Below are 26,490 nucleotides of genomic sequence, written 5' to 3' on the forward strand. Positions count from 1 at the left end.
GCAAGCCTTAATAAATTTAAAAACATCAAAATACTGCAAAGCATCTTCTCAGATCATAATGCTATCAAATTAGAAATCAACAATAGGAAGATCAATGGAAAAAGGGTAAACACATGGAAACTGAACAACACCCTCCTTGAGAAAGACTGGGTAAGAGAAGAAATAAAAATTGAAATTTAAAAATTCCATGAATCAAACAAGAATGAAAATACAACATGCCAAAATATTTGAAATGTATCTGGAAACCATTACCATTTGCCCATTTATTGTGCATGAATATATTGTAGGTGTTCATTGTTGAGCAGCTGGAAAACCTAAGAAATGATTACATGTCTGCTTTGCTTTTTCTGTTTTCTTCTTTATTCCATTACATTTTTCACCTTTAAATGCACTATTCCAAACCAGTTGCCATTCAGTCAACACCATGTGTTCCTCTCTGTATGTCAGAGCAGAACTGTCCTCCACAGGATTTTCAATGTCTGTGATCTTTCAAGGAGCGCTGGTGGTATAGCACCTAAGGCATTTGTTCTGGTTACCTAGTGCCGCTCTAACAGAAATATAGCATATATGGGATGGCCTTAACAAACAGGAGTTTATTCTCTTACAGTTTGGAGGCTTTAAGTCCAAGTCCAAAGTGCCACGCTCTAGCGGCTGGATAAAAGCCCCTCAACCTTGGGGTCCAGCTCTGCCTCCTGCTCCTGGCCCACTAGAGGTAGAGGTGTTTCTTCACTCAGACAGCTACTAGCTGCTGAGGCTGCATGCAGGGTCCAAGCGTGCCATAAGCTAAAGACCATTCCTGAGGCTTCTCCTTATATACAGGAAGCACACCACATCCCAAAGGCAGCTACTCAGATGCTTGTGGTAGATCCCACCATGGAGTTGATTGCCACTCTCATCATGGGGAATAACTACCACCAGCTGCCCAGCCACTCAACCAGGCCCAGCCAAGTTGACACACAAACATAACTACCACAGCATTTGACTGCTAACCAGAAGGCTGGCAGTTCAAACCCACCAGCCACTCCTTGGAAGGAAGGTTGGGAAATCTATTTCCGTAGTGATACTGCCTTAGAAACCCAAGGAGGGATCAATATGAGTCAGATCTGACTCCACAGCAGTGGTTGCATTGCGTTGCATTCTGACCTTTCAGAAGTCGATCATCAGGCCTTTCTTCCAAGGTGTCTCTGGATGGATTCAAACCTTCAACCAATCAGTAGCTGAATACGTAACCATTTTGTACCACCCAGGGACTTCTCTAAATACGACATCAAAACCAAAAAAAAAAAACAAACTCACAGCTGTGGAGTCAGTCCCAACTCATAGCAACCCTTCCTTGGGTTTCTGTGGCTATATTGTTATGAAAGTAGATTTCCCAATCTTCCTTCTGATTAGTGGCTGATGGGTTTGAACCACCAGGCTTCTGGTCAAATGCCTTAGGCACTAGGCCAGAATTTACTTATTTCTCATTTATTGTCAATTTCACCCAACTAATAACTTTCCTGATGACAAGGATACTGATCTTAGTCTTTTTTGTTTTCTGATGTATCCAAGTGCTTAGAACCAGACCTAGTACATAGTAGACACTCTGTAAATACTTATGGAATGGATAAAAGTACAATTTGACTTTCTGCTTTATGATTCTTAGTAAGTTGTTTTAATATTAATCCCATGTTTTTTTCCTAACAGTACAAAGAAGCTATCCAGGAGCTTGTGCGCTGTGTAGCACTGACAAGAATTTGCTATGGTGACTCGCATTGGAAACTAGCAGAGGCACATGTTAATCTGGCTCAAGGCTACCTCCAGCTGAAAGGTGAACTCCACTCAGAACTGAGGGGGGTTAGTTGTTTGTTTTCTGATCTTTTCCCAAAATTGGATTCACACTTAACTAAATGGATCAAGTTTTTCTTAGATGTTCCCCTCTCCAAATATTAAGAGGAACTTTCCTTTCAGAAGTACTCAGTAGGATATACAATATATAAATATTCAAAGGGAAAAAGGAGAAGAGATGTGTCCCTTCTGAGTTTTGCTTGTTATGATATTAAAAGTAGAATTCTTAGGAGAAAATCTGTTGGCTCTGAAGGTGTTGTAGAGAGTCCAGGGCACACTGTGGGGGGTCTAGAATGGGGTCCATTTGCATTTGTATTGATCAAGAGTCCCTTGACTGCAAATGACCAAATAAGTAAAAGGCATTTAAAAAAGAGGGGTGGGGTGGGAATTTATTTACTCATACAGCTAAAAAGTCCAAGGGTAAAACTTGCTTTAGATTTAGCAAGATCCAGATGTTTAAACAATGTGATCAGGATCCAGTTTCTCTCTTTTCCCACCTCTTGGCTCTTTTTCTTAGTATTGAGTCCATTCTTAGCCAGGTTTTGCCCAAATGACATCAGGGAGACTGCCAACAGCTTGAGGCTTACCTCCTTAGCATTCACTAGAGAAAAAAATGTCCCCTCAACCAAAACCTAGGTTCTGGGAGTTCTAATTGAATCAACTTGGGTTGTATGCCAAGGTCTGATTGTCGAGACCTGCCTTTTGGCTCCACTGGATCCCAGGGGAGAGGCTGGCTTCATCAAATGTGATATCCTTAAAGGATAAACAAAAAAAACCAAATGCACTGCCTTCAAGTCAATTCTGACTCAAAGCGACCCTTATTGGGTTTCCGAGGCAGTAAATCTTTATGGAAGTAGATTGCCCCATCCCATCTTCCTTCCATGGAGCAGCTGATGGGTTTGAACCACCAACCTTCTGGTCAGTAGTCAAATGCATTAGGTACTGTGCCACCAGAGCTCCTTTCTAAAGAATATGGGGAGATAAAATCAGCAGATGTCCGGTAGACCCTGTCTTCTACTCACTAACTATGCAGTCCTGGACAAGAGGCTGCATCTCTACTCTTAGTTTCTTCAACTGAAAAATAATGATAATGATGGTGAGACTAACTCCCCAGGATTGCTACAGTATATAAATAAGATAATAGATATAAAAGGCACAACAATGCCAAGAATAGAATTGCCACCCCAAAATTTGGCCTATTCTGATTACAGACTGATCCTACCTGTTAGGGTCAAAGGCTATTAGAGCCAGAGGGGAGCTTGGAGATCATCTAGTGCAAATTCCGTCCCCTCTGTTCAAAAGTCAGAGGAAATGCAGTCTGAGTTGAAACAACTTGCCCCAGACCACACTGTTAATAAGTAGCTGATCTAAGACACAGGCTTGGGATTGCCAATACTAGCACCAATGTCCTGGCATCTGGAATTTCAAGTAATGATGTTTGTCCGTAGTCTGCTGCCCTTCCATATGTCAATCCTTAATTCACAATTTAAAGTTTAAAAAAAAAAAAAATCTGATACTTATTAAGCTCTTATGGAGTATCAGGCACCATGCTAACTTTTTCACACTTAATCTCATTTAATCTTCACCATCATTCTTTGAGGTAGGTAATAGAATTATCCCCATTTATGGTTGAAGAAGCTGAGGCCAACATTTTATAGTAATTGGTAGAGCAGGGAATCCAACCTGCTCTTTGCCTTCAGAGCCAGGTTCATAAACCTTACTCGACACTGTAGATTGAGTTCAGGTTCCCTGAGCATGGGGATCACAGTTAAAAATACAGTCCACCATGTCTTTTGTAATATTGCACACATAATTGGCACTGATACATGTCTGATAAATATGTGACTATTAAAAAAAAAAAAAAGACAAAATTTGATAAGAGTTCTCACATGAATTGCCTATACTTGGTTTTCTTCATCAGAAGATATGTTCTTCTGGTTTTATTGACATAGGTTGAATTAATTTAATATTTTGCCAGCTTTTTTAGATATACAATTCTGTGTAATTAAGAACAAAAGACCTGGGGTAGGGATGTGGATGTAAGGATATGAAGAAGGGGGTGCTAATGTGATAGAGGACAATGGGAGTGTGGAGCAGTGAAAAGCCCTGAAACATGACTGATGATGCCCAGTGTCACCCTTATTACAAATTAACAAAGCCATAAAAGACTTGTTAGCTGCTGCCAAGTCAGCCATGACTCATGGCGTGACCCCATGCACAGTGGCATGAAACACTGCTCAGTGCTGTGCCATACACATGAGCAGTTGCGTATTGATCATTGTGGTCTGTAGGGTTTTCATTGGCTACCTTTCAGAAGTAGACAACTGGGCCTTTGTTTCTAGTCTGTCTTAGTCTGGGAGCTCTGCTGAAACGTATCCAACACATTTAGTTGAGCAGTACTCAAGTCTCTCAGCTGATAGAACATTGCAATATGTTAATTCCTTGTTCTTAGTAGCAATTTTTTGCTCCAACTTGTCTCATTACCCTGTTACCACACAGGAATAAGAGATTTGTTATGCATTAGTCTGTTACCTCCTGGGATTTGTGTTTGTACTTTTTTATAGATATCATGGTCTTTGTATTATCATATTAAAATAGCTCTCTAAAGCCGGGATTTTACCATTTCATTAACATTACTGTCACAAAGCCAGCATTAAAATTCATGAGTACCTTCTTTCCTGCCCAGAATGTAATAGTCCTTGTATTCCATTTTCCTTTTTTTAATAATTATTTATGACATATTCTATGTCTGATATTGGTGAGGTTTCAAAGCTGTTCAATTCTAACTGGCTCTGTTTATTTCCAAAAGGACCATTTTTAGAAAAGCTATCTTGAATACTCATTGTAAAATGCTTCGTTTTTTAAAAATCATGATGATATTTTTAGGTAAACTGACTATAATCTTGTTTACTACACCTGCCTCATGGGGAAACCTCCACATGTGCTGCTCAGATACATCTCCACACACCACTGGGTGACACAGGAAGGATCTCACTAGATTCCTGGCTATAACCAACTCTACTCCTGTCTAGCTGCTATGAAAGAGAAACTGAGGCTTCTTTTTCTTTGTCCACAGGGCTGTCACTTCAAGCAAAACAGCATACAGAAAAAGCCCAAGAAGTTCTCACCAGCACCATTGAGCTTCCTTTTAATGCCAACACAGATGTTTTCAGGTGTTCAGTTGAGCTTTTCCATACCATGGGGAGAGCCTTAATCGCACTTCAAAAGTATCCTTTTACCTCTAATCTTTACAATCTTATATTTCATTCCCATAGTCTAATAAGAAGTTAATCAATGACTCAGGAAGGGTGAGCCAAGAAAGTCTAAGGACTGGGGTTTTGCACACTAGAACCAAGTGTAACCTTTCCTGAACACACTTTAGATTTAAGGAAGCATCAGAGAATCTGGCAAAAGCAGAGAGACTCTCAAAGGAGCTGCTACAATGTGGAAGAATTATTAAAGAAGAGTGGATAGAAATTCAAGGACAGCTCAAACTGTCATTGGCACAGTAAGTTTCAAGTTTAGGACTTTGCATAGCGAATGGCTGCAGGTTCTTTGCCAGTAGAATCTGTCTTCAGGTAGGGGCACCTTCTCCATGGGGCTCTTTCCATCCCAGTGGCTGTTGTCTAGATGTAAAAGAGGAACACAGTCATGGCAGAGTAGCTGAACTAATCCATACATGAGGGATGCTTTTCACTAAATGTATATGGCTCTCACATGCACCCTGGGTCATAGAGTTCTCATTGCCATTCTCTGGACTTTCTTTCTGCCTACTCAACACCCCACCCATGCCCTTCTGTTTTTTTTTTTTTTTTCTCCCTTCTTCCTAACTCCAATCTAAAATGTTTCAATAGATTGATTTGATGATTGAGCATTAAAGGAAAAGACCTTACATATAACCAAATCCACAATGATAAATTGAGTGTTCTTTTTTCTTTCCCTACTCTATGTGTACCAAATAAACCCAGCTGGAAGAGACATAAATGCTTGAAGCCTGTAGGGAGGGCATGGGTGGTTATCTCTCCTACAAGCCAACCCTAAGCCACCTCCCCAGAGTATTGGAGTGACTGGTTAGTTAGCAAGGAGCCCTGGTGGTGCAGTGCTTAAAGTGTGTGGCTGATAACCAGAAGCTCCATTGTTTGAACCCACCAGCTACTGCACAAGAGAAAAATCTGGCAATCTGCTTGCATAAAGACTGACAGCCTTAGAAACCCTATGAGGCAGTCCTACTCTGTCCAACAAGGTTACTATGAGTCAGAATTGACTCAATGGCAGTGGGTTTTGGGGTTAGTTACCAGGGGCATGCCCATGCTCTTTGGAAGGCATGTTTAATGTGTATGTTAGGGGGTGGGGTGGGAACATGGGACTATTCTAGAAGAGACAAAATCCTCAGTTGACCTATATGGCTGCCCTTAGTCAAAACTGGAAAATCCGATTTATCTCTTTAACCAACCTTCATGCATAGGTTAATTCCATTGGGTCTCAAAGACCCAATAAAATCATTTTAAGAAAGATGTTAAGGAAGGGCCCTGTATTTATTTCCTATTGCTGCTATAACAAATTACCACAAATTTGTTGGCTTAAAACAATGGAAATTTATTCTCTTATACTTCTGGAGGCCAGACATCCAAAATGAATCTTGGACTAAAACCAAGGTGTCATTAAGACTGATGTTTTCCTGGAGGGTCCAGGGGAGGGGTCCTTGCTTCTTCCACTTCTGGTACCTGCCAGCTTTCCTTGGCTTGTGGCAGCACCACTTCAGTCTCAACTTCCATTGTCACATTGTCCTCTCCTCTTCTGTAGTAACATCTTCCTCTGCATCCCTCTTAGGAGGGCACTTGTGATTACATTTAGGGCCCACCTGGATAGTCCAGGATAATCTCACATCTCAAGATCCTTAACTTAATTACATTGGCAAAGCCCCTTTTGCATATGAGGCAAATCCACAGGTTCCAGGGATTAGGGTTTGGACATATTTGAGGGCCATTAGCACTCAATTACTAACCAAATGCTTGGCAGTTTGAACATACCCCAGGGCACCTCAAAAGAATGGGAAAAACCCTATGGAACACAGTTCTACTCTGACACACATAGGGTCACCGTGAATCAGAATCAACTTGATGGTAACTGGTTTGGTTTTTTTTGTTTTTGTTTTTGTTTTGTTTTGTTCTGTTGGTATTTAGCCTACCACAGCCTTGTGGGAGCATGCCTAATGCTTCTATATGAATTGAAACTGGGAAGGACTGTTATCTTTAGGGGAGCAGATCACCAGGTCTTTTCTCCCATGAAACTTCTGGGTGGGTTCGTACTCCTGACCCAGAAGAATAGCTGAGCACTTAACTACTGCACCACCAGGGGTCCTTGCTTTAACTATATCACACGTTTCAGCAGGAAACCTTATCACTGTCTTTAAGTTCTTAGTAGTTCATAACTTACTTTACAAACTGCTCTTTAGTGCAAAGTTTATTCAGTGATGTTTTTTAACTTCCAAATATGGGATTTTTCAAGGTATTTTGTTTTAATTAATTGCTAATTTTATCACATTAGAAATAGAAGCTATTTGTATGGCATTGACACTTTGAAATTTATTAAAGGTTCCTTTGTGGCCTAGTCATAAATTTTTGTGCATGTTAAAAGATGCTACAAAAAATTATATTTTTTATTTATTGAGTGTAAGATTCTAATAAACCGATATTAAGTTGACCTTATTAATTCTGTATTCAGATTTATAGTTTTGCTTATTTGTTTGCCAATTTGGTATATTAGTTTTTAAGATGAATGTGTTTAAATCTCCAACTATAATTAATGATTTATCTGTGTTTCCTCATGGTTCATCAGTCAGTGCTATATCTATTCTGAGGCTATTTTTTTTGCAGAGGGAAGGGAATTCAACAGCAGCATGTCTTCTTCATCTATTCTTTTATTGATTGACATATGTTGTTCTTCTTTGTCACTTATATCTCTATTTATTTTACCTGATATTAAAATTAAAATATTAGCTCTCTTTTGGTTCACACTTTTCTGTAATATCTGTTTAAACCATTCTTTTATTTTCAATTTTCATTTTGTTGTTGTTGTTTTGTTTTAATTACTGATACATTTGGGTATAAATCTCTCTTACTCTTTATTTCCTGTTTGGCCTGCTGATTTTTATGTCCCTTTCTTTCTCTTCTCTTGCATTCTTTTAATCAATTATTTTTATCATTCCATTTTCATATCTGTGACTCACAAATTATACATACTTTTATTTCACTTTTAATGGTTACCATAGACTTTGTCATTTGTTATCCCTGACTTTTTAGACTCTAAGTGGTCGGTTAACTTACTTCCTGGACAATACAAAGTCTTCCAGTCACATTGGCTCTCTTTCTCTGGCTCCTGCTTAGTATTATTGCTATCATGCATTTAAATCATCACATATTTTATACCACAGACAAGCACAAAAAGGGAGAAGATATTTGTAATATATATAACTGACAAAGGAGTCCTATTGAGAATCTATAAAGAATTCCTATATATCAATAAGACAGAGAAACAAGTGAATGGGTAAATGGGCAAGTGACTTTTCACAGTAAAGGATACTCACATGGCCAAGTAATGTATGAAAAACTATTCCATCTCATCAGTCATTAGGGAAATGAACATTAAAATCATAAAATACTACTACTTTCCCACTAACTGGGTAAAAGTTTTTAAAATACTGATAATATTCAGTGATGGAAGGACATGGTCCTCTCATATGCTCTCTCCTAAACTGCTATTTGGAGTATATTGGCATAACCACTTTTGCTGTTATATGGAGCCAACATGCTCCTTAGAAGTGAGACTGTCCAGACCTCATCTCACCTACTCTGGTCATGTTGTCAGAAGAGACCAGGAGATCCTGGAGAAGGATATCATGCTTAGCAAAGTATCAGTGAAAAAGGAGAAGACCCTCAGCAAGATGGATTGACACAGTGGCTGCCCCAATGGACTCAAGCATAGCAAGGATTGTGAAAGTTGTGCAGGACCAGACAGTGTTTTATTTTGTTGTACATAAGGTTGCTATGAGTCGGAGCTGACCTGATAGCACCTAACAACAGTGATACTTTTGTTGTTAGTTTCTGTGGAATCCATTCCAACTCATGGTGACCCCATGTGTACAGAGTAGAACAGCTCTGCCGGGTTCTCAAAGCTGTGACCTTTTGGAACCAGATCACCAGGCTTGTCTTCTGAGGTGCCTGTGGGTGGCTTCTAACTACCATCTTCTTGGCTAGTAGTTGAGCACTTAATTGCTTGCACCACCTAGGGACTCTGTTATAACTGCTTCAGAACACTTAATATGAATTTTGCATACCCTATGACCCAGAGTTGTTGTTGTTGTTAGGTGCCATCAAGTCGGCTCTGACTCATAGCAACCCTATGTACAACAGAATGAAACAATGCCTTGTCCTGTACCAGCCTCACAATTGTTGCTATACCTGAACCCATTCTTACAGCCACTGTACCAGCACATCTCGTTGAGGGTCTTCTCCTTTTTTGTTGACCCTCTACTTTACCAAGCATGATATCCTTCTCCAGGGAATGTTCCCTTCTGACAACATGACCAAAGTAGGTGAGACCAAGTCTGCCCATTCTCGCTTCCAAGGAGCATTCCGGCTGCACTTCTTCCAGGACAGATCTGTTAGTTCTTCTAGCAGTCCATGGTACTTTCAGTATTCTTTGCTAACACCACAACTCAAAAGCATCAACTTTTCTTTGGCATTTCTTATTCATTGTTCAGCTGTCACATGCATATGAGGTGATTGAAAACACCATGGCTTGGGTTAGGCACACCTTAGTCTTCAAGGAGACACCTTAGTCTTCAGCACTTGAAAGAGGTCTTTTGCAGCAGATTTTCCCAGTGCAATATGTCATCTGATTTCTTCACTATTGCTTCCATTGGTGTTGATTGTGGAACCAAGTAATATGAAATCTTTGACAACATCCACCTTCTCTCTGTTTGTCGTGATGCTGCTTATTGATCCAGTTGTGAGGATTTTCATTTTATTTAGGTTGAGGTGTAATTCATACTGCAGACTGTAGTCTTTAATCTTCAGCAATAAATGCTTCAAGTCATCTTCACTTTCAGCAAACAAAGTTGTGTCATCTGCGTATCGCAGTTTGTTAATGACTCTTCCTCCAATCCTGATGCCACGTTCTTCTTCATATGGTCCAGCTGCTTGGATTATTTGCTCAGTATACAGATTGAATAAGTATGGTGAAAGCATACAACCCTGACACACTCCCTTTCTGATTTTAAACCATGCAGTATCCCCTTGTTCTGTTCGAACAGCAGCCTCCTGGTCTATGTCATATTCCACATGAGCACAATTAAGTGTTCTGGAATTCCCATTCTTCTCAATGTTATCTATAATTTGTTATGAGCCATGCAGTCAAATGTCTTTGTATAGTCAATAAAACACAAGTAAACATCTTTCTGGTACTCTTTGCTTTCAGCCAAGATCCATCTGACGTCAGCAGTGATATCCCTTGTTCCGCGTCCTCTTCTGAATCCAGCTTGCATTTCTGGAAATTCCCTGTCAATATGTTGCTGCAACTGTTTTTGAATTATCTTCAGCAAAATTTCACTTGCGTGTGATATTAATGATATTCAATAATTTCCACATTCTATGGGATCACCTTTCTTTGGAATGGGCACAAATATGGTTCTCTTCCAGTCAGTTGGCCAGGTAGCCGTCTTTTAAATTTCTTGACATAGATGAGTAAGTGCCTCCAGTGCAGAATCTGTTTGTTGAAACATCTCAGTGGGTATCCCATCAATTCCTGGAGCTTTGTTTTTTTGCCATTTCCTTCAGTGCAGCTACAATTTATTTCAATACCATTGGTTCTTGATCATATGCCACCTTCTGAAATGGATGAATATCATCCAGTTCTTTGTGGTACAGTGACTCTGTGTATTCCTTCCATCTTCTTTTGATGTTTCATGCATCATTCAATATTTTGCCCATAGAATCTTTCAATATTGCAATTCGAGGCTTGATTTTTTTCTTCAGTTCTTTCAGCTCAAGAAATGCTGAGTGTCTTCTTCCCTTTTGGTTTTCTAACTCCAGGTCTTTTCATATCTCATAGTAATTGGCTTTGTCTGCTCAAGCTGCTCTTTGAAATCTTCTGTTCAGCTCTTTCATCTTGCCATTTCTTCCATTTGCTTTAGATACTCTCCATTCAAGAGTAAGTATCAGAGTCTCTTCTGACATCCATTTTGGTCTTTTCTTACTTTTCTATCTTTTAATGTCCTTTTGCTTTCTTCATGGATAATGTTCTTGATGTCATCCCACAGTTCCTCTCGTTTTCAGTCAGTAGTGTTCAGTGTGTCAATTCTAGTCTTTAGATAGTCTCTAAATTCAGATGGGATATAATCAAGGTCATATTTTGGCTTTCATGACTTGTTTTAATTGTCTTCAGCTTCAGGTTCAACTTGCATACGAGCAGCTGATGGTCTGTTCCACAGTCAGCTCCTGACCTTGTTTCAGCTGTATATACTGATCTTCTCTATCGCCTCTTTCCATGGATGTAGTTGACCTAACTCCTGTGTATTCCATCTGGTGAAGTCAGTGTGTATAGTCACCATTTATGTTGTTAAAAAAAAAAAAGGTATTTTTCAATGCATATGTCATTGATCTTGCAAAATTCTATCATGTAATTTCCAGCATCATTTCTTTCACCAAGGCCATATTTTCCAACTACTGATGATTCTTCTTTGTTTCCAACTTTTGCGTTCCAGTCACCAGTGATAATCAACACATCTTGATTGCATGTTTGGTAAATTTCAAGCTGCAGAAGTTGGTAAAAACCTTCAATTTCCTTGTCTTTGGCTTTGGTGGTTGATGCATATCACTCCTAAATATACACCCAACAGAAATATATATATACGTTCACCAAAAGACACATCCAAGGATGTTCAAAGCAACATTATTTGTAACAGCCAAGAACTGGAAACAACCCAAATGTTCTTCAAAAGTAGAAAAGATAAAATCTTGAGCTCTTGATTCAGAGAAAATGATCACACTACTTCTGTGAATGACTTTCACAGATATGTGTATTTATTTATTTATATTGTGCTTTGAGTGAAATTTACAAAGCAGGTTCGTTTTACTCTCAACAGTTAATACATGTTAGGTTTCATGGCACTGGTGACTTACTCCCTCAAGGTGTTTGGTTCACTGAGGAGCTACTCCAATCTTATCCCTTGGTAGTTCTATAACATATATGGATAATTTTGTAGCACAAATATACATGTAAGTATATCAGCAGCCAAATCTATCTATGGTCATGGGTATATTCCTGTTTGCTACTCACACTTAATCTTCTCACCTGTCTATCCATCCATCAGTAGATGAGTGCCTCATAAACACGTTTAGTGAAAGAAGCCACACCCCGAATAATTCATACTATAGGATTCCATTTATGAAATGAGGATGAGGAAGGAGATAGTACTGATTGGGAGGGTCTGCAAGTCCAGAATCTCTTCCTGAAAGAAATAAGTATTTATGGTGTGTTTTGAAGGAACACTGGTGGCAGGATGGTTTAAGCGCTTGACTGCAGCAGTTCAAACTCACCAGCTGCTTTACAGGAGAAAGATATGACAATTTGTTTCCTTAAGAATTACAGCCTTTGACACCCCATGAGGCATTTCTGCTCTATCAACTGTGAGTTGGAATTGAGTGACAGCACACAACAACAACAAAATGGTGTATTTTAAAGTGGGAAATATATAAATCAGAGGTCCAAGATTTGATATTTCTGTATCTGTTGAGGTCTGACTAGTGTGATTTGTTGTTATTTGCCGTCGAATCAGCCCCAACTCATAGTGACCCTTCCTTGGGTTTCCAAGGTGTCATCACTACAGAAGTAGTTTGCCCAACCTTCCTTCTGAGGAGTGGCTGGTGGGTTTGAACTGCCAGCCTCCTGGTTAGCAGTCAAGTGCCTTAGGCACTACACTACCAGATCTCCTGACTAGTGTGATTGTTGTTGTTGTTGTTTGCCGTCAAGTCGGCCCCGACTCATAGAGACCCCTCCTTGGGTTTCCGAAGCAGTATCACTAAGGAAGTAGGATTGCCCAACCTTCCTTCCGAGGAGTGGCTGGTGGGTTTGAACCGCCAGCCTTCTGGTGAGCAGTCAAGTGCCTTAGGCACTTACGCTACCAGAGCTCCTAGTGCGATTAGCACTTAATATTTGTGTTGTTAGGAAAGAGAGTAAATTACCTCTGCCAGGTCTGGAGCCTCCATTGTTTACCTAACTAGCAGTACCAAAACTTGTCAGCAGATGGCGGGTCTTGTACGTTTCTGTGCTGAATACCCAATTGGAATTTCAGACCTAATGTTCCAGGCCTCCCTACAAAGTTGTTTGTGTTTAGCGCAGTTGTTTTAAACTTTGCTGCTTCTTAAAATCTTGATTTTTCACCATGACATCTTCTCTGGAACTTGGATGTTTAAACGGCATGATTTTCAATTAATTATATTGCTTTGTTTTCTCATTAAAATGTGAAAATTGTACCCAAACTCATCTGCTTCAGTAAGTAACAATGCTTAGTTTTGTTCATTTATGTAATTATACTTGAACCACAGGAGCCTTTCCTTGGTCTTGGGGGTGAACTGCCAGGATGTTTCCTCAGGCAGCTTGTATGGGATTTATGTTTCTCTTAAAAGGGTATCTTTTGGAGCATCACCTTCCTCCTGCCTTGCCTTATATGGTGCCCATCAGGCAGGCATTTCTCCTGGGCTGACAGATAAGTACTAGGGGATGACTCATGCTCCTGTGTCCATCCCTGACTGTGGCTTCTTCCCCAACCCCTCTCCTCTGCTCCAGCCATGCTTCAGTAATTACTATTAACTTTGGAGAGTGAATCCAAATCATGAGTTCCCATGCTTAGCAGCTCATATTCCAAATTTTTTGTTCTTAAACATGAAGTGAAGACCTCTGGTAGCACAGTGGTTAAGGCATTTGACTGCTAACCAATGGGGCAGTCTGCTTAAGAAAAGATTTATAGCCTTGTAAACCTTATGGAGCAGTTCTACTATGTCCTATATGATCACTGTGAGTCGGAGTCTACTCAGTGGCAGTGGATTTGGTTTGGAGTTGATGCATACAGTTGTATTAAAATCTCATCAAGAAAGTCACTAATGAAAATGAGTACTTTTCCCCAGTGTTACGAATTATTTTCTGTCCTCGTTACTGAAACATAGATCCCCAGAGACAGATAACCCACCCATTGCCATCAAGTAGATTCCAACCCTATAGCGAACCTATAGGACAGAGTAGAAAGGCCTCATAGAGTTTCCAAGGCTGTAATCCTTACAGAAGCAGACTGTCACATCTTGTTCCGCAGAGTGGGTTCTAACTGCCTACCAGCCAGACACCAACCACTTTAACCACTGTGCCACCAGGGCTTCTTCCAGAGACAGTCCAAAACCCAAACTCACTGCCATCAAGTCATTTCCAACTCATAGTGACCCCCATTAGGTTTCCAAGGCTGTAAATCTTTATGCAAGTAGATCACCCAGTCTTCCTTCCATGGAGCAGCTGGTGGGTTTGAACTGCTGACCTTCCAGTTAGCAGTCAAGTCCCTTATCCACTACATTACCAGAGCTCCTCAGAGATAGATAGTAGTCTTTATAATATACAGGGATATACCACTGAACATACACACACACATACACACCTTTGTACTTTTTAACATGATTTTTTCCATGGTGCACAGTGGTGACCACCTGTTAAGAATGCTGCTCCGGAACATTTTGTCTTGGCTTCCTCTGAACTACTTGACCTGGCACCTCTGGAATCTTGCCCAGTGATCGCTTTGCCTGGCACAGTGGAGCTGAATTAGTTCTCAAGTGTACCTGTGAAAAGTAAACACTTTTCCTTCTCACAGCTTCATTCTCAGGATGTTGCCTGTGTATTTCTGAGAAACGTATGGTGGTGCCGTTAATAGTGTGTAGGCAGTAGAGTCAGATAATCCTGCTTCAAATTAGCGCCCATTCAAACTTCCAGTTTTAGGAACTTGGGCAATTCCTGTACTTCTTTTGAGCTGCATTGTTTTCTTCTGTTAAATGGGAATGACAGTCCTCCAAGGGTTGTTGTGAAGATTAAATAGACACAACATTAAGGTGTCTAGTTACATGGTTTGTTTTGGTTTTTTTCAGTTGCCATTTCAGGTGGAGATTCAATTCTGACTCTTGGTGACCCCATGTAGGCAGAGTAGAACTGTGCTCCCCAGAGTTTTCAAGATTTTGACCTTTCAGAAGCAGGTCACCAGGCATATCTTCCGAGAGGCCTCTGGGTAGGTCCAAAACTCCTACCTTTCAGCTAGTAGTCAAACCCATAACTGTTTTGTCATACCTGAGTCCATGGTGGATTGTCAAAAATAAGAAAGAAAAGAAAACAGGTAACTATTATTATCATTGTTATATAATGGAACACTTTCTTTTCTGCAGTTTCATCCTAAAAATGTTTTGATTTTAAAGTGTGCACTTGTGTTTCAGATAAGGAGTCCCTGGGTGGTACAAATGGTTAACACACTCTGCTGCTAACTGAAAGACTGGACTTTTAAGTCCACCCAAAGGCACTTCAGAAGAAAAGTCTGTCAGTCTACTTCTAAAACATCAGCCATTGAAAACCCTAAGGAGCACAATTCTACTCTGACACGCATGGGATCACCCTAAATTGGAACTGACTCTGTGGCAACTGGTTTTTATATTCCAGATTAAGTTTCTACACTTTAAGACTGCCCCTGATGTGCAATATTTTTTCTTTTTTTTTTTCTATGACTTAGGAAAAGTGAGCTTCATTGTCTTTGCTCTTGTGAACTTTGCCTGACCTAAGATCAGATAATTTTATATCCTTATTTTTTTAAGCTTGATTTTGTTTCTTTGCTTTGGCCTTTCTTGATTCATTGTAGTCATAAGACTTGATTTCCAAAGAGGAAAGGGAATGGGGAAGGTTTTTCCCTCAGCCACTAGTTTCCTGGGAAGTACAGAAGACAATGGAGAGGACTGGATGGCAAGTGGGCTGATGATATACATGTGTATTGTCACCTTATTAAGATTGTGGAGTCCTACCTAGTTCCTTGCACTTCATTAAGAAAGCTTCTCAGTGTGTTTCATTGAGAAATTTTGAAATTTCAGTAATAGTCTTTGGTTTTTGATCCCACAGCCTCCCTAAATTGGTCCAGTCAGTAACCCGCAAATCTAACTTTTGCTTTCTGGACTCAGATTTTTTTTTTTCTAGTTCATACCATCACATGGAAGTCCTCACTATCTCACTTGGACCTCTGAGGGTGTGTTTCTTTAAAGAATACCTTTCTCTGCATTTATGTTTTCGTCACAAGGGCATCTGCCAAATGCTCATGTGTTCAAAGCCCTGCTTCTTCCACCTCTGTTCCCTGGAAAGATCCTGCTTCTTAACAGCCCCTCACCATGGATGCTATGTGCCTGGAATGCTTTATGCATATTTTAACAAAGGAGGAAATCCTTTGGGTTTTTTTCTGACACTCTTCCCCATTCTGTATACCTGTGATTAAAGAGATGTTCTTGACTTCCACAAAGTGTGATTTGAAAACAAAACAAAACAAAAAAAAATGTTTTGTTTTTTAATGTGGAGAAGCAGAAAATCATCATGACACTTGATCTGCTTCCTATTCCTTGAAACCTCTAAAGCTTTAATATTTTACAGCACAGCATTCCATTTTTGTCATTCTCCTCTCACTATATTCTTATAACACACATTTTCCTTAAACAACTGCAAATAACAATTAATAAAAATAATACCACACAAGCTCTCTCATATTTGACCACCTTCTGTGTCAGGCTCTGTGCTAAGTTCTTTAGACTTCATCTCATTTAGTCTCCCCTATGACTCGACGCAAACAACAACAACAACAACATGAGGTAGCTACTATTGTTGTTAGGTGTCGTGGAGTCCTTTCCAACTCATAGCGACCCCATGCACAGCAGAACGAAACACCGCCTGATCCCGCGCCAGCTCCATGATCCTTGCTATACTTGAGCCTATCGTCACAGCCACTGTGTCAATCCATCTCGTTGAAGGCCTTCCTCTCTTTCGTCGACCCTCCACCTTACCAAGCATGACATCCTTCTCCAGGGAATGGGCCCTTCTGACAACAACAATACCAAAGTAGGTGAGACCAAGTCTGGCCATTCTCGCTTCTAAGGAGCATTTCGGCTGTGCTTCCTCCAGGACAGATCTGTTTGTTCTTTTAGCAGTCCATGGTACTTTCAGCATTCTTTGCCAGCACCACAACTCAAAAGCATCAACTCTTCTTCGGTCTTCCTTATTCATTGTCCAGCTCTCACATGCATACAAGGCGATTGAAAATATCATGGCTCATGTCAAGTGCACCTTAGTCCTCAAGAAGACATCCTTGCTCCTCAGCACTTGAAAAAGTTTCTTTGCACCCAACCTGCCCAGTGCTACATATCATCTAATGTCCTGACTGCTGCTTCCATTGGCATTGATTGTAGAGCCAAGCAATGTGAATTCTTTGACAACTTCAAACTTTTCTCCATTTATCGTAATGCTGCTTAGTGGCCCAGTTGCGAGGACTTTTGTTTTCTTTATATTGAGACGTAATCCATATTGCAGACTGTATTCTTCAACATTCATCAGTAAAGTCCTCAAGTCATCCTCACTTTCAGCAAACAAAGTTGTATCGTCTGCGTGTCTTAGGCTGTTAATGATTTTCCCTCCAATCCTAATGCCACGTTTTTCTTCATATAGTTCAGCTTCTCAGATTATTTGCTCAACATATAAAATGAATAAATATGGGGAAAGGATACAACCCTGATGCACTCCCTTCTTGATTTAAAACATGTAATGTCCCCTTGTTCTGTTCAAACAACAGCCTCCTGGTCAGTGTACAAGTTCCTCATGAGTACAATCAAGTGTTTGGGAATTCCCGTTCTCAATGTTATGTCATGATTCACACAATCAAATGCATCCCCTTTTCAAATGAAGCAGCTGAGGCTGGGAGAAGTGAGGTCACTCCCTAGGGTCACACAGCTCGGAAGTGGTGGAGCACAGGGCTTAACCCCAGTCTATTTAGCATTCAGGCCCTTAACCATAGCACCAACACCACTCACTAACTCTGAAAGGAAACTTCACAGTGCATTCTATAGAGCAAAGTCTTACTGTCTGTATCAGGCAGTAGAAAGGGATCCAGATGCAAATTTATTTCTTGTTTTGATTCTAGAAAACCCCATTCATCTTGTTTCAGGGTTGGTTTCTCATCAGATTCTGATCATCAATGAATTCCCCACAAAGCCTTTTATGCTGGGGTTCAACATTATTGCCACATTCTAGAGGTTTTTTTTTAAAGGATACTCCCATTGCCTTAGTAATGCCAGAGGAGATTAAGTTTGTTTATTGCCCTGGTGACACTCAGCTGCTAACCAAAAGGTTGGTGATTTGAACCTACCCAGCAGCTCTGTGGGGGAATTACCTGGCGATCAGCTCCTGTAAAGAGTGCATCCTAGAAAACCCTGTAAGGCAGTTCAACACTGTCACATGGAGTCACTGTACATCAAAATTGGCTCCATGGCCCTAACAAAAAACAATATTGTATAATAAAACAAGTCCCCATTACTGAGATCTTCTGGGACTCATCTGAAATGAGATAACATCTCATCACGTGCTCTGTAGAATTACTGAGTATATTTTCATTCAATAAAATATGTCATGGTTTAAGTTGTGCACCTGCCAAAATTAACATACTGCCATGTTCTGTTGTTCAGAATTTTCCATCTTTTCATCTGTCTAGTGTGTTTCCTAAAGCTATTCAAAAGCATAATAGACAGACTAGATAATAAATCCTCAAAGCAGGTAGATAGAAACGGAGAGGAGAAAATACTGCTGCCCAAAACATTACATATGAGAAAATGGAAATAAATAATATTCCCTGAAATTGACTGATGGTGTCTGTAGTTGGAGGTGGAAGTAAGACTACATTGCCTTTTTCATTAAATACTGTATATTGTGAAACTAAAGTCATGTTATTTTCTATTTTGTCTTTTATGTGAATAGTGTACTCTGAGTGAGCTTGAAAAGGCTTAGTATAGATTGCATTAGCTTGATAGTTTCTATTCCTAGCGGTTGTGTCAGTGCCAGTACCCTGTAATAGTATGCAACAGCAATTTCTAAGGGGACAGAGTAGAATGTATTCCATTCTCTGTACACACTAAACAACAGTGTTGTATTGTTCATCTTTCTAATGAAATATTTCAGGAATACAAAAGTAGATATTGCTATGAAAGTACTCATGCACCTTTACTCTGTACATACAGACATAAAGAATATATAGTATTACTTTTCACATTTGTAAACTTTGTTTCCTTCTGTAGCTTTTTCTGTTACATTTCTATTTTTTGAGATTTATCCTTCTCAGTTAACACATATAACTTTAGTCTCTTCATTTTGAACCTCCATATAGTTTAATTAGGAGCTCTGGTGGCACAGTGTCTAAGGCATTTGACTGCTAACCAGAAGGTTAACAGTTCAAACCCACCAGTCGCTCTGTGGAAGGAAGATGGGCAATCTACTTCCGTAAAGATTTACCATCTTGGAAACCCAATGGGGGTTGCTAGGATTTGGAATCAACTCGATGGCAGTGAGTTTGGTTTGATGTATAGTTTAATTATATGACTTAACTTAATTATTGATTCTCCTGAGTTTAAACATGTAAGTTGCTTTTAGTTTTTCACTATTATAGCTATGTTTCTGTGATCATTCTTGTACATATCTCTTTGGGCATATATGAAAGATTATCTCGAAGGGATATGCGTAGAAGTGCAGTTACTCACTTGACAAGAATGATATCTTCAACTTTACCACATTTGCCAAACACTGCACCAATTTATACTCTCATTCAGAAGGTATATAAATTGCCATTACCTCTCATCCTTGTCAGTACCTGATACTCAGAATTCTTACCTTTTCCACCCAAACAGGTACAAAATTATATCTCATGGTTTTTTAAATTGCATTCCCCTGATTTTCATATGTTTAACAGACATTTGGAACTCCTGTTCCATGCAATGGCTGTTCATATCTGTTGTTCACTTTTGCATTAGCCTGTTTGCTTTTTTCTTACTGATTTGCATATACTCTTTATATTACAAGTTATGAGTTATTTGTTGGTTGCATGTATTGTATCTACTCCCAATGAGTAGCTTGCCTTTTCACTTTCTCTGTGCTGCCTTTTGATGCCTAGGAGTTTTCATTTTTAATGTGGTTAAATATATCTAGCTTCTTTGTTCTGATTTGTACTTTTTGTATCTTATAAGAAATTCTTCCCTACCCAAAGTCACAGGGTTACTCTTTCTTATATTTTCTCTCAAACTTATCAAAGTTTTACTTTTTAAATTTAGACCTGTAATCCACTTGGGACTTTTTTGTACAAAGTATGAGGAATTGGATTGTTTTTTCCCCTGTGGATAACCCAAGTGCAGAGGTGGTAGTGTTAGCTATAGCTGAAGGTATGAAGGACTCAGAGTCTGAAGAACTCAGCTGAGCTTAAAATGTAAGGTCAATTGGCTGAAAAAATCTTTTAACTTTGGAAAGTGAACAAATGGCAACAAGTCACCTTAATGTGTGGATACTTTATGAGTGACTGCATCCCCTCAGGGCTGGGCTCTGTGCTCTCCTTTGGGACATTCTTATAGAAGGACTAAAACTATGGCCAGCTAACAGCACGTGTTTGTTCCTACTGAGTTTGCTTCCTTCTCACTCTTCTTTTCAGCAAGTACTCAAATTAAATTCCCAGGCAGTGACATAATGGAGAGTTAGTACTTGGACTTGAACAGAATGTGATTTAAAAAAGAAAAAAAAAGATGGGGGTGTGGTTTGATGCACCTATATATAAATAGCTTCCCTGGATGACTATCCCAGTTTTTATCTATTCAGATTTTCTGGATTTGGAGTCTGCAGGAAGAGGTTCTTACATGGTTTCTTTCACCCACATTTTATAAAAATTTAAACAAGTTTTCCATTTCTTAATTAGATGAATAGTCTGTAATTTTTTGCTACCAAATCAATGTGAAAACATATTCTTTTCTTTAAGTTTTTTTTTTTTTTTTCCCATAAAACTTATTCTAGGATTTATGAAAATCAAGATTATGGACTAAAACCTCAGCATCTCTAAGCCAATAGATTTGCAGGTTGTTCCTTCCTTCTTTTTCTTCCTCCCTCACCCCATTCTCCATTCTCCCATTAGACACCTGTACCCATTGTGTGCCAGGTGCTGTGGGAGATGCTGAGGATCCAAAAATAAATGTGACAGACTTGTTCGCCACTTTCAGAGTTACAACACAGTACAAGAGATGTTTCTTGATCAAGGAGGTTCACAGGTTCAACCCAGCCTGTGATGTCAGGGAACAGCTGGGACTAGGATGAGGAAGCAGGTGCCTGGGATATTAAAATTTAAGGAGGCACTTACTCTTGAGGGCATGCCCCTGCTCTGGCATGCTCTGAGAATAGCAGCCTCCTTAAATTTCATGTCCTAGGTCCTTTGCTTTTCTCACCCTGGGCCCTGCCTTGTCAGAAAGGAGCAGCTCAGCTAAAACTAAAAGATGAGTAGTAGTTAGGAAAATGAATGGTAAAGTTAGAAGAAAGAAAGTTCATTCAAGACAGAATAGCAAAGACGTGGAATATACACATGGCACAGTTGGGGAACTGGCTGCAGGGAACTGAACTAGAGTTATGTGAGCTTAAAGAATGCAGTCAGATAGGGTTTTGATACATGCTACAACATAGATGAACCTGTAAAGATTAGGCTGAGTGAAGTCAGCCAGTCACAAAATGACAAATAATTGTATGATCTCATCTGTACGAAATATTTAGAATAGGCAAATTTATGGAGATCAATTTCCTTAGTGGTTACCAGGAGTGGGAGGAAGAAGGAAGGGAGAGTCAGTGCTTAGGGCGTATAGAGTTTATGTTAATGGTGGTGAAATAATTTGCAAATGAATAGTGATAATAGTTGTATGAATGTAATCAATGTCACAGAATTGTATATGTGAAAAATGTTGAATTGGCAAAAATTTTGTTATATATATTTTTTAAAGTATATAAAAAATACAGTCAGAGAAACTAGCATCCCAGCAAAACCACCACTACTTCTGTGGCACCTTGGTGTACAATGGGGTGTGAAAATTAGAAAAGGCACCCTTTCCTCCACGTGGTCACACCTCTGTGCCTATGCATACAACTCAGCCAGCAGAGAATGGCTGAATTCAAGCTCTTCTTGGGCAAGACTGAAGAACAGAGGAATGCCTGCTTATTGGGACTAGGATACAGAGTAAGGCGCTTTAGGAATGTGAGTCCTGCAACGTTGGGCCAGAACTCTGGACACCACCCTCCTGATAGCCTGCTCACACAGCTCTGGGGTAGAGGGTTAGCCTTGCTCTTCCAGTCAATCTCTGTAAATTCTGCTTATCTGATGATTTGGGGAGCTCTATTGGACTTCTTGTTAGCTGCAGTTGAGTTGCAACCACATGCCCAACAGCAAGAAACATTTCCTGGTCCTGTACTATCCCCATGCTGAGTTGTATACCCTGATGATTCATTGGGTCTTTTATTGGTTGATTTTTGGAAGCAGATTCCAGGCCTTTCTTCCTAGTCTATTTTAGTGGGTGATGACTGCACATGAGGTACATTGGCCAGGAACTGAACCCAGGTCTCCTGCATGGATAGTGAGTATTCTACCTCTGAACCACCAGTGCACACTATTGAATTTACCATTCCTCTGTAACTCTCTGGCCTTCAAGCTAATTGCCTTAGGCACAATTCATTGGTTTGAATCAGTCAGTTGAAGGAAAGATTCTGGTTTTATCATGGATTTCTGGATTCTTGAACATTTATCTTCTCCAGGAGTCTTGACATGAAGCATATTAACATATTTAAACTAACAATAATTGTTTTAATAGAATGCACCATTAAGAGTTGTTTTACATGACTTTTCACTCTATGAATTTCTTGCTTTCTTACTAAAATTACATATTTTTTTATAGACCTAAGCTTTCCCCAGCAGACTCAGGCCCAGGACTTCATCATGATATGTACCTACCACCTCTGGAATGCTAGAGGGAGACTGTCATTGGTGTCTGTGGTAGTTAAAGTTGTTTGTCAACTTGGCTAGGCCTGGTTGAGTGGCTGGACAGCTGGATGTAGTATTCCCCCTGATGAGACTGGTAATCAACTCCATGGTGGAATCTACTGTGAGCAGGGGAGTAGCTGCCTCAGGGATGTGGTCTGCTTCCTATATATGAGGAGAAGCCTTGGGGAATGGTCTCTAGCTTATGGCATTCTTGAACCTTGCATATAGCTGTGTCATTGTTCAGTAGCCTGCCATGCTCTGCCGACCTGGGACTTTGAGTAGACTTGAATTAATGGCCTGCCATGTGGTTTGGTAACATTGGGACTATGCCTTTTTACTTGTCAACCTTGGGCTTGTCAGCCTCAGCAGCCAGCAGATGTCAGAGTAAAGAAAAGCCTCTAGCTCCAGTGGGCTGGGAGCAGGAGGCAGAGCTGAAGCCTAAAGCTGAGGGGCTTTCACCCAGCCCCTAGAGCCTGGCACTTTGAACTCAGACTTAAAGCCTCCAAACTGTAAGAGAATAAACTCCTGTTTGTTCAAGCCATCCCATTTGTGGTATATTCCTGTCAGAGTGGCACTAGGTAACCAAAACAGAATATGGTACTGAGAGAGTGGGGTGCTGCTCTGACAGATACCTAAAATGTGGAAACAGGAGTGGAGTGCACCCTTGATCTGAGATCCTTGCACTGAGACACTAGCAGAGAGACCTGGGCATATAGCATGAGAAATGGCCAGAGCAGAGCCCACAGACCAGCATGAGACAGTGACAGTCTTACCAGCCCATGGAGGAGAAAGCTGGATGCTATTGGGTAGGCAGCTTCCTGGTGGAGTGGGTTGCCTTCGGGTGTTAATTGGTAGAAGAGACTGGCATGAAAGGGAGTAGTAGCAGGTTGGCCGGCCCATGGAGCAAGAATGCTGATTGCTTTTGGGGCAGGAAGATTTCGGGCAGAGTGGGTTGCCTTTGGCATTAATCAGCAGAAGCAGAGCTGCCTCAGCCTCAAAGGGTAGGACCATGGCCTTTGGGGCTGGAACCACCACAGCCCCCTAAGTTTCAAAGAGCCAGACCTTCACCAACTTGGTTCTGGAGTGTGGGGCTGCTCCGGGATGGAGTTATAGCTGCTGCCCAAGAGTGAGGGGGAAGGGCTGCCATGCCCAAGAGGGAGAGGAAAAGGGCCCACCAGGCCAAGGGGGTGAGGTTGCCACTGAGGATCTAGGGGACTAGAGCCACTCAGTGAATGAGATCTTGACAAGGGGTGAAAGTTGAGAAGTTGACAAGGGGTGAAATTGTGGTAGTTAAAGTTGTATGTCAACTTGGCTTGGCCTAGTTGAGTGGCTGGGCCTGGTTGAGTGGCTGGGCAGCTGCTAGTAGTTACTTCCCATGATGAGAATGGTAATCAGCTCCATGGTGGGATCTAACACAAGCAGCTGAGTAGCTGCTTTAGGAATGTGGTCTGTTTCCTGTATTTAAGAAGCAGCCTTGGAAATGGTCTCGAGCTTATAGCATGCTTGAACCCTGCATGTAGCCATGTCGTTGTTCAGCAGCCTGCTATGCTCTGCTGATCTTGGGACTTTCAATGGACTTGAATTAATGGCCTGCTGTGTGGTTTGGTAACATCAGGACTGTACCTTTTTTTACTTGTCAACCTTGGGCTTGTCAATCTCAGCAGCCAGTCTGAGTGAAGAAAAGCATCTAATTCCAGTAGGCTGGGAGCAGGAGGCAGAGCTGAAGCCCAAGGCTGAGGGGCTTTCACCCAGTCCCTAGAGCCTGGCACTTTGAACTTGGACTTAAAGCCTCCAAACTGTAAGAGAATAAACTCCTGTTTGTTCAAACTATCCCATTTGTGGTATATTCCTGTCAGAGCGGCACTAGGTAACCAAAACAGTGTCTAAGCCCGATTATGATAGCCCCTCAGAAATGTCCACTGTGTTGAGTGTGGGTACAGCAGAACCCCCAGCCAGGCATTTTCTTTCCTTCACTGAAATAGATGTAGAAGATCATCCAGTTGAGCAGGACTAATCAGAGCCAAATCACCCATCTTTTCCAGACAAGATTTGTCATTATTGTGTTGTTGTTTTTAACTGTAATTTGAGTGAAAGTTTATAGAGAAAATTGGTTTTCCATTAAACAATCCATACACATTCTGTTTTGTTATATTTACTGCAATCCTCACAACGTAACAGCATTTTTTTCCCACTTCCTCCCTACTCCCACCCCTTCCTTTTGTTCTTCCTTCCCACCCTCTCCTACCTCCTAACTCTATCCCTGGGAAAATGCTGTTCTCTTGATCTCATATGCTTAATAGTTGTAATTAGTACATAGCCTTCTGATATTCCTGTTTACCTTATAGGTTTGTCTATTGTTTGTCTGCTATTTGAGTCATGGGAGTTAAGTTCAGTTCCTAGCTTAAAGAGTATCTAAGGGCCATCAACTCATGGATTCTTCCAGTCTTCATAAGACCAGTAAGACTGTCCAAGTCAACTTTGAATGAGCAAGTTAGAAATACTTACTGGCTTGAGGATGATGTTAAGAGAAAGATATTTTCTTTTTATTTAATAATTATTATTACAATTACTTATTTAAATAAAAATTACTCATTCTATGGCTACTACTGAGTTTCATCTATCTCTAGTTTTGCTTTCAAAACTTAACAAACCCTGTTTTATGACAGATTTATTAATATGTAATTCACATACCATACAATGCACTTAATTGAAGTATATCATTCAGTGATTTTGGTATCTTCACAGAGATGTGCATCCATCACCACATTCAATTTTTCATCGCTCTTGTACTTGTCAGCACTCACTCCCTTTTCTCCTAGCTCCTGGAAACCAGAAACCTACTATCTATGAATTTGACTGTTCTGGATATTTCATATCAATGGAATCATATGATATGTGGCCTTTGGTATCATACAATATGTGGCCTTTCATTTGCATAATGTTTTCAAGGTCCATCCATGTTGTAACATATGTCTGAGTGTTTCATTCCTTTCTGTTGCCAACTAATATACTGTTACATGGATATACCACATTTTATTAGTCCATTCCTCAGTTGATGCGCATTTGAATTGTTTTTACTTTTTGGCCATTACGATTAGTGTTGCTGTGAACATTTATGTACAAGTTTTTTGTGTAGACGTGTGTTTTTCTTTCTCTTGAGTATCCACAACCAAATCATGGGGATGGCACAGGACCAGGTGGCATTTTGTTCCATTGTGCATGAGGTAGCCATGAGCTAGAGGCTGATTTGCAATGGCAGCTAACAACAACAATTACTTTGCCACATGGCAACTCTATAAGGAACTCTATAAGTTCCTTTGAGTGCATTAGAGTTCTATTCTTTTCACCATACTTATTCAATCTATATTCTGATCAAATAATTCAAGAAACTGGACTCTATGAAGAAGAACATGGCATCAGGATTGGAGGAAGGCTCTTTAACAACCTGTGATACACAGATGACACAACTTTGCTTGGTGAAAGTGAGGATGACTTGAAGCACTTACTGATGAAAATTG

General features: G+C 40.3%; 1 protein-coding gene across 1 annotated transcript in view; it reads left to right on the forward strand.

Moving 5' to 3' along the window:
* TTC23 (tetratricopeptide repeat domain 23) overlaps positions 1–26,490 on the forward strand; it is a 123,547-nt gene that overhangs the window by 5,271 nt on the left and 91,786 nt on the right. Inside the window, exons 2-4 of the mRNA XM_007959949.1 lie at positions 1,687–1,810; positions 4,904–5,054; positions 5,210–5,335. Of these exons, the coding sequence (XP_007958140.1) occupies positions 1,687–1,810; positions 4,904–5,054; positions 5,210–5,335 (401 nt within the window). The remainder of the gene's footprint in view (positions 1–1,686; positions 1,811–4,903; positions 5,055–5,209; positions 5,336–26,490) is intronic.

Source organism: Orycteropus afer, unplaced genomic scaffold, assembly GCF_000298275.1.
Source record: "Orycteropus afer afer isolate SDZICR_OR568_19922 unplaced genomic scaffold, OryAfe1.0 scaffold00019, whole genome shotgun sequence".
NCBI classification, from domain to species: Eukaryota; Metazoa; Chordata; class Mammalia; order Tubulidentata; family Orycteropodidae; genus Orycteropus; species Orycteropus afer.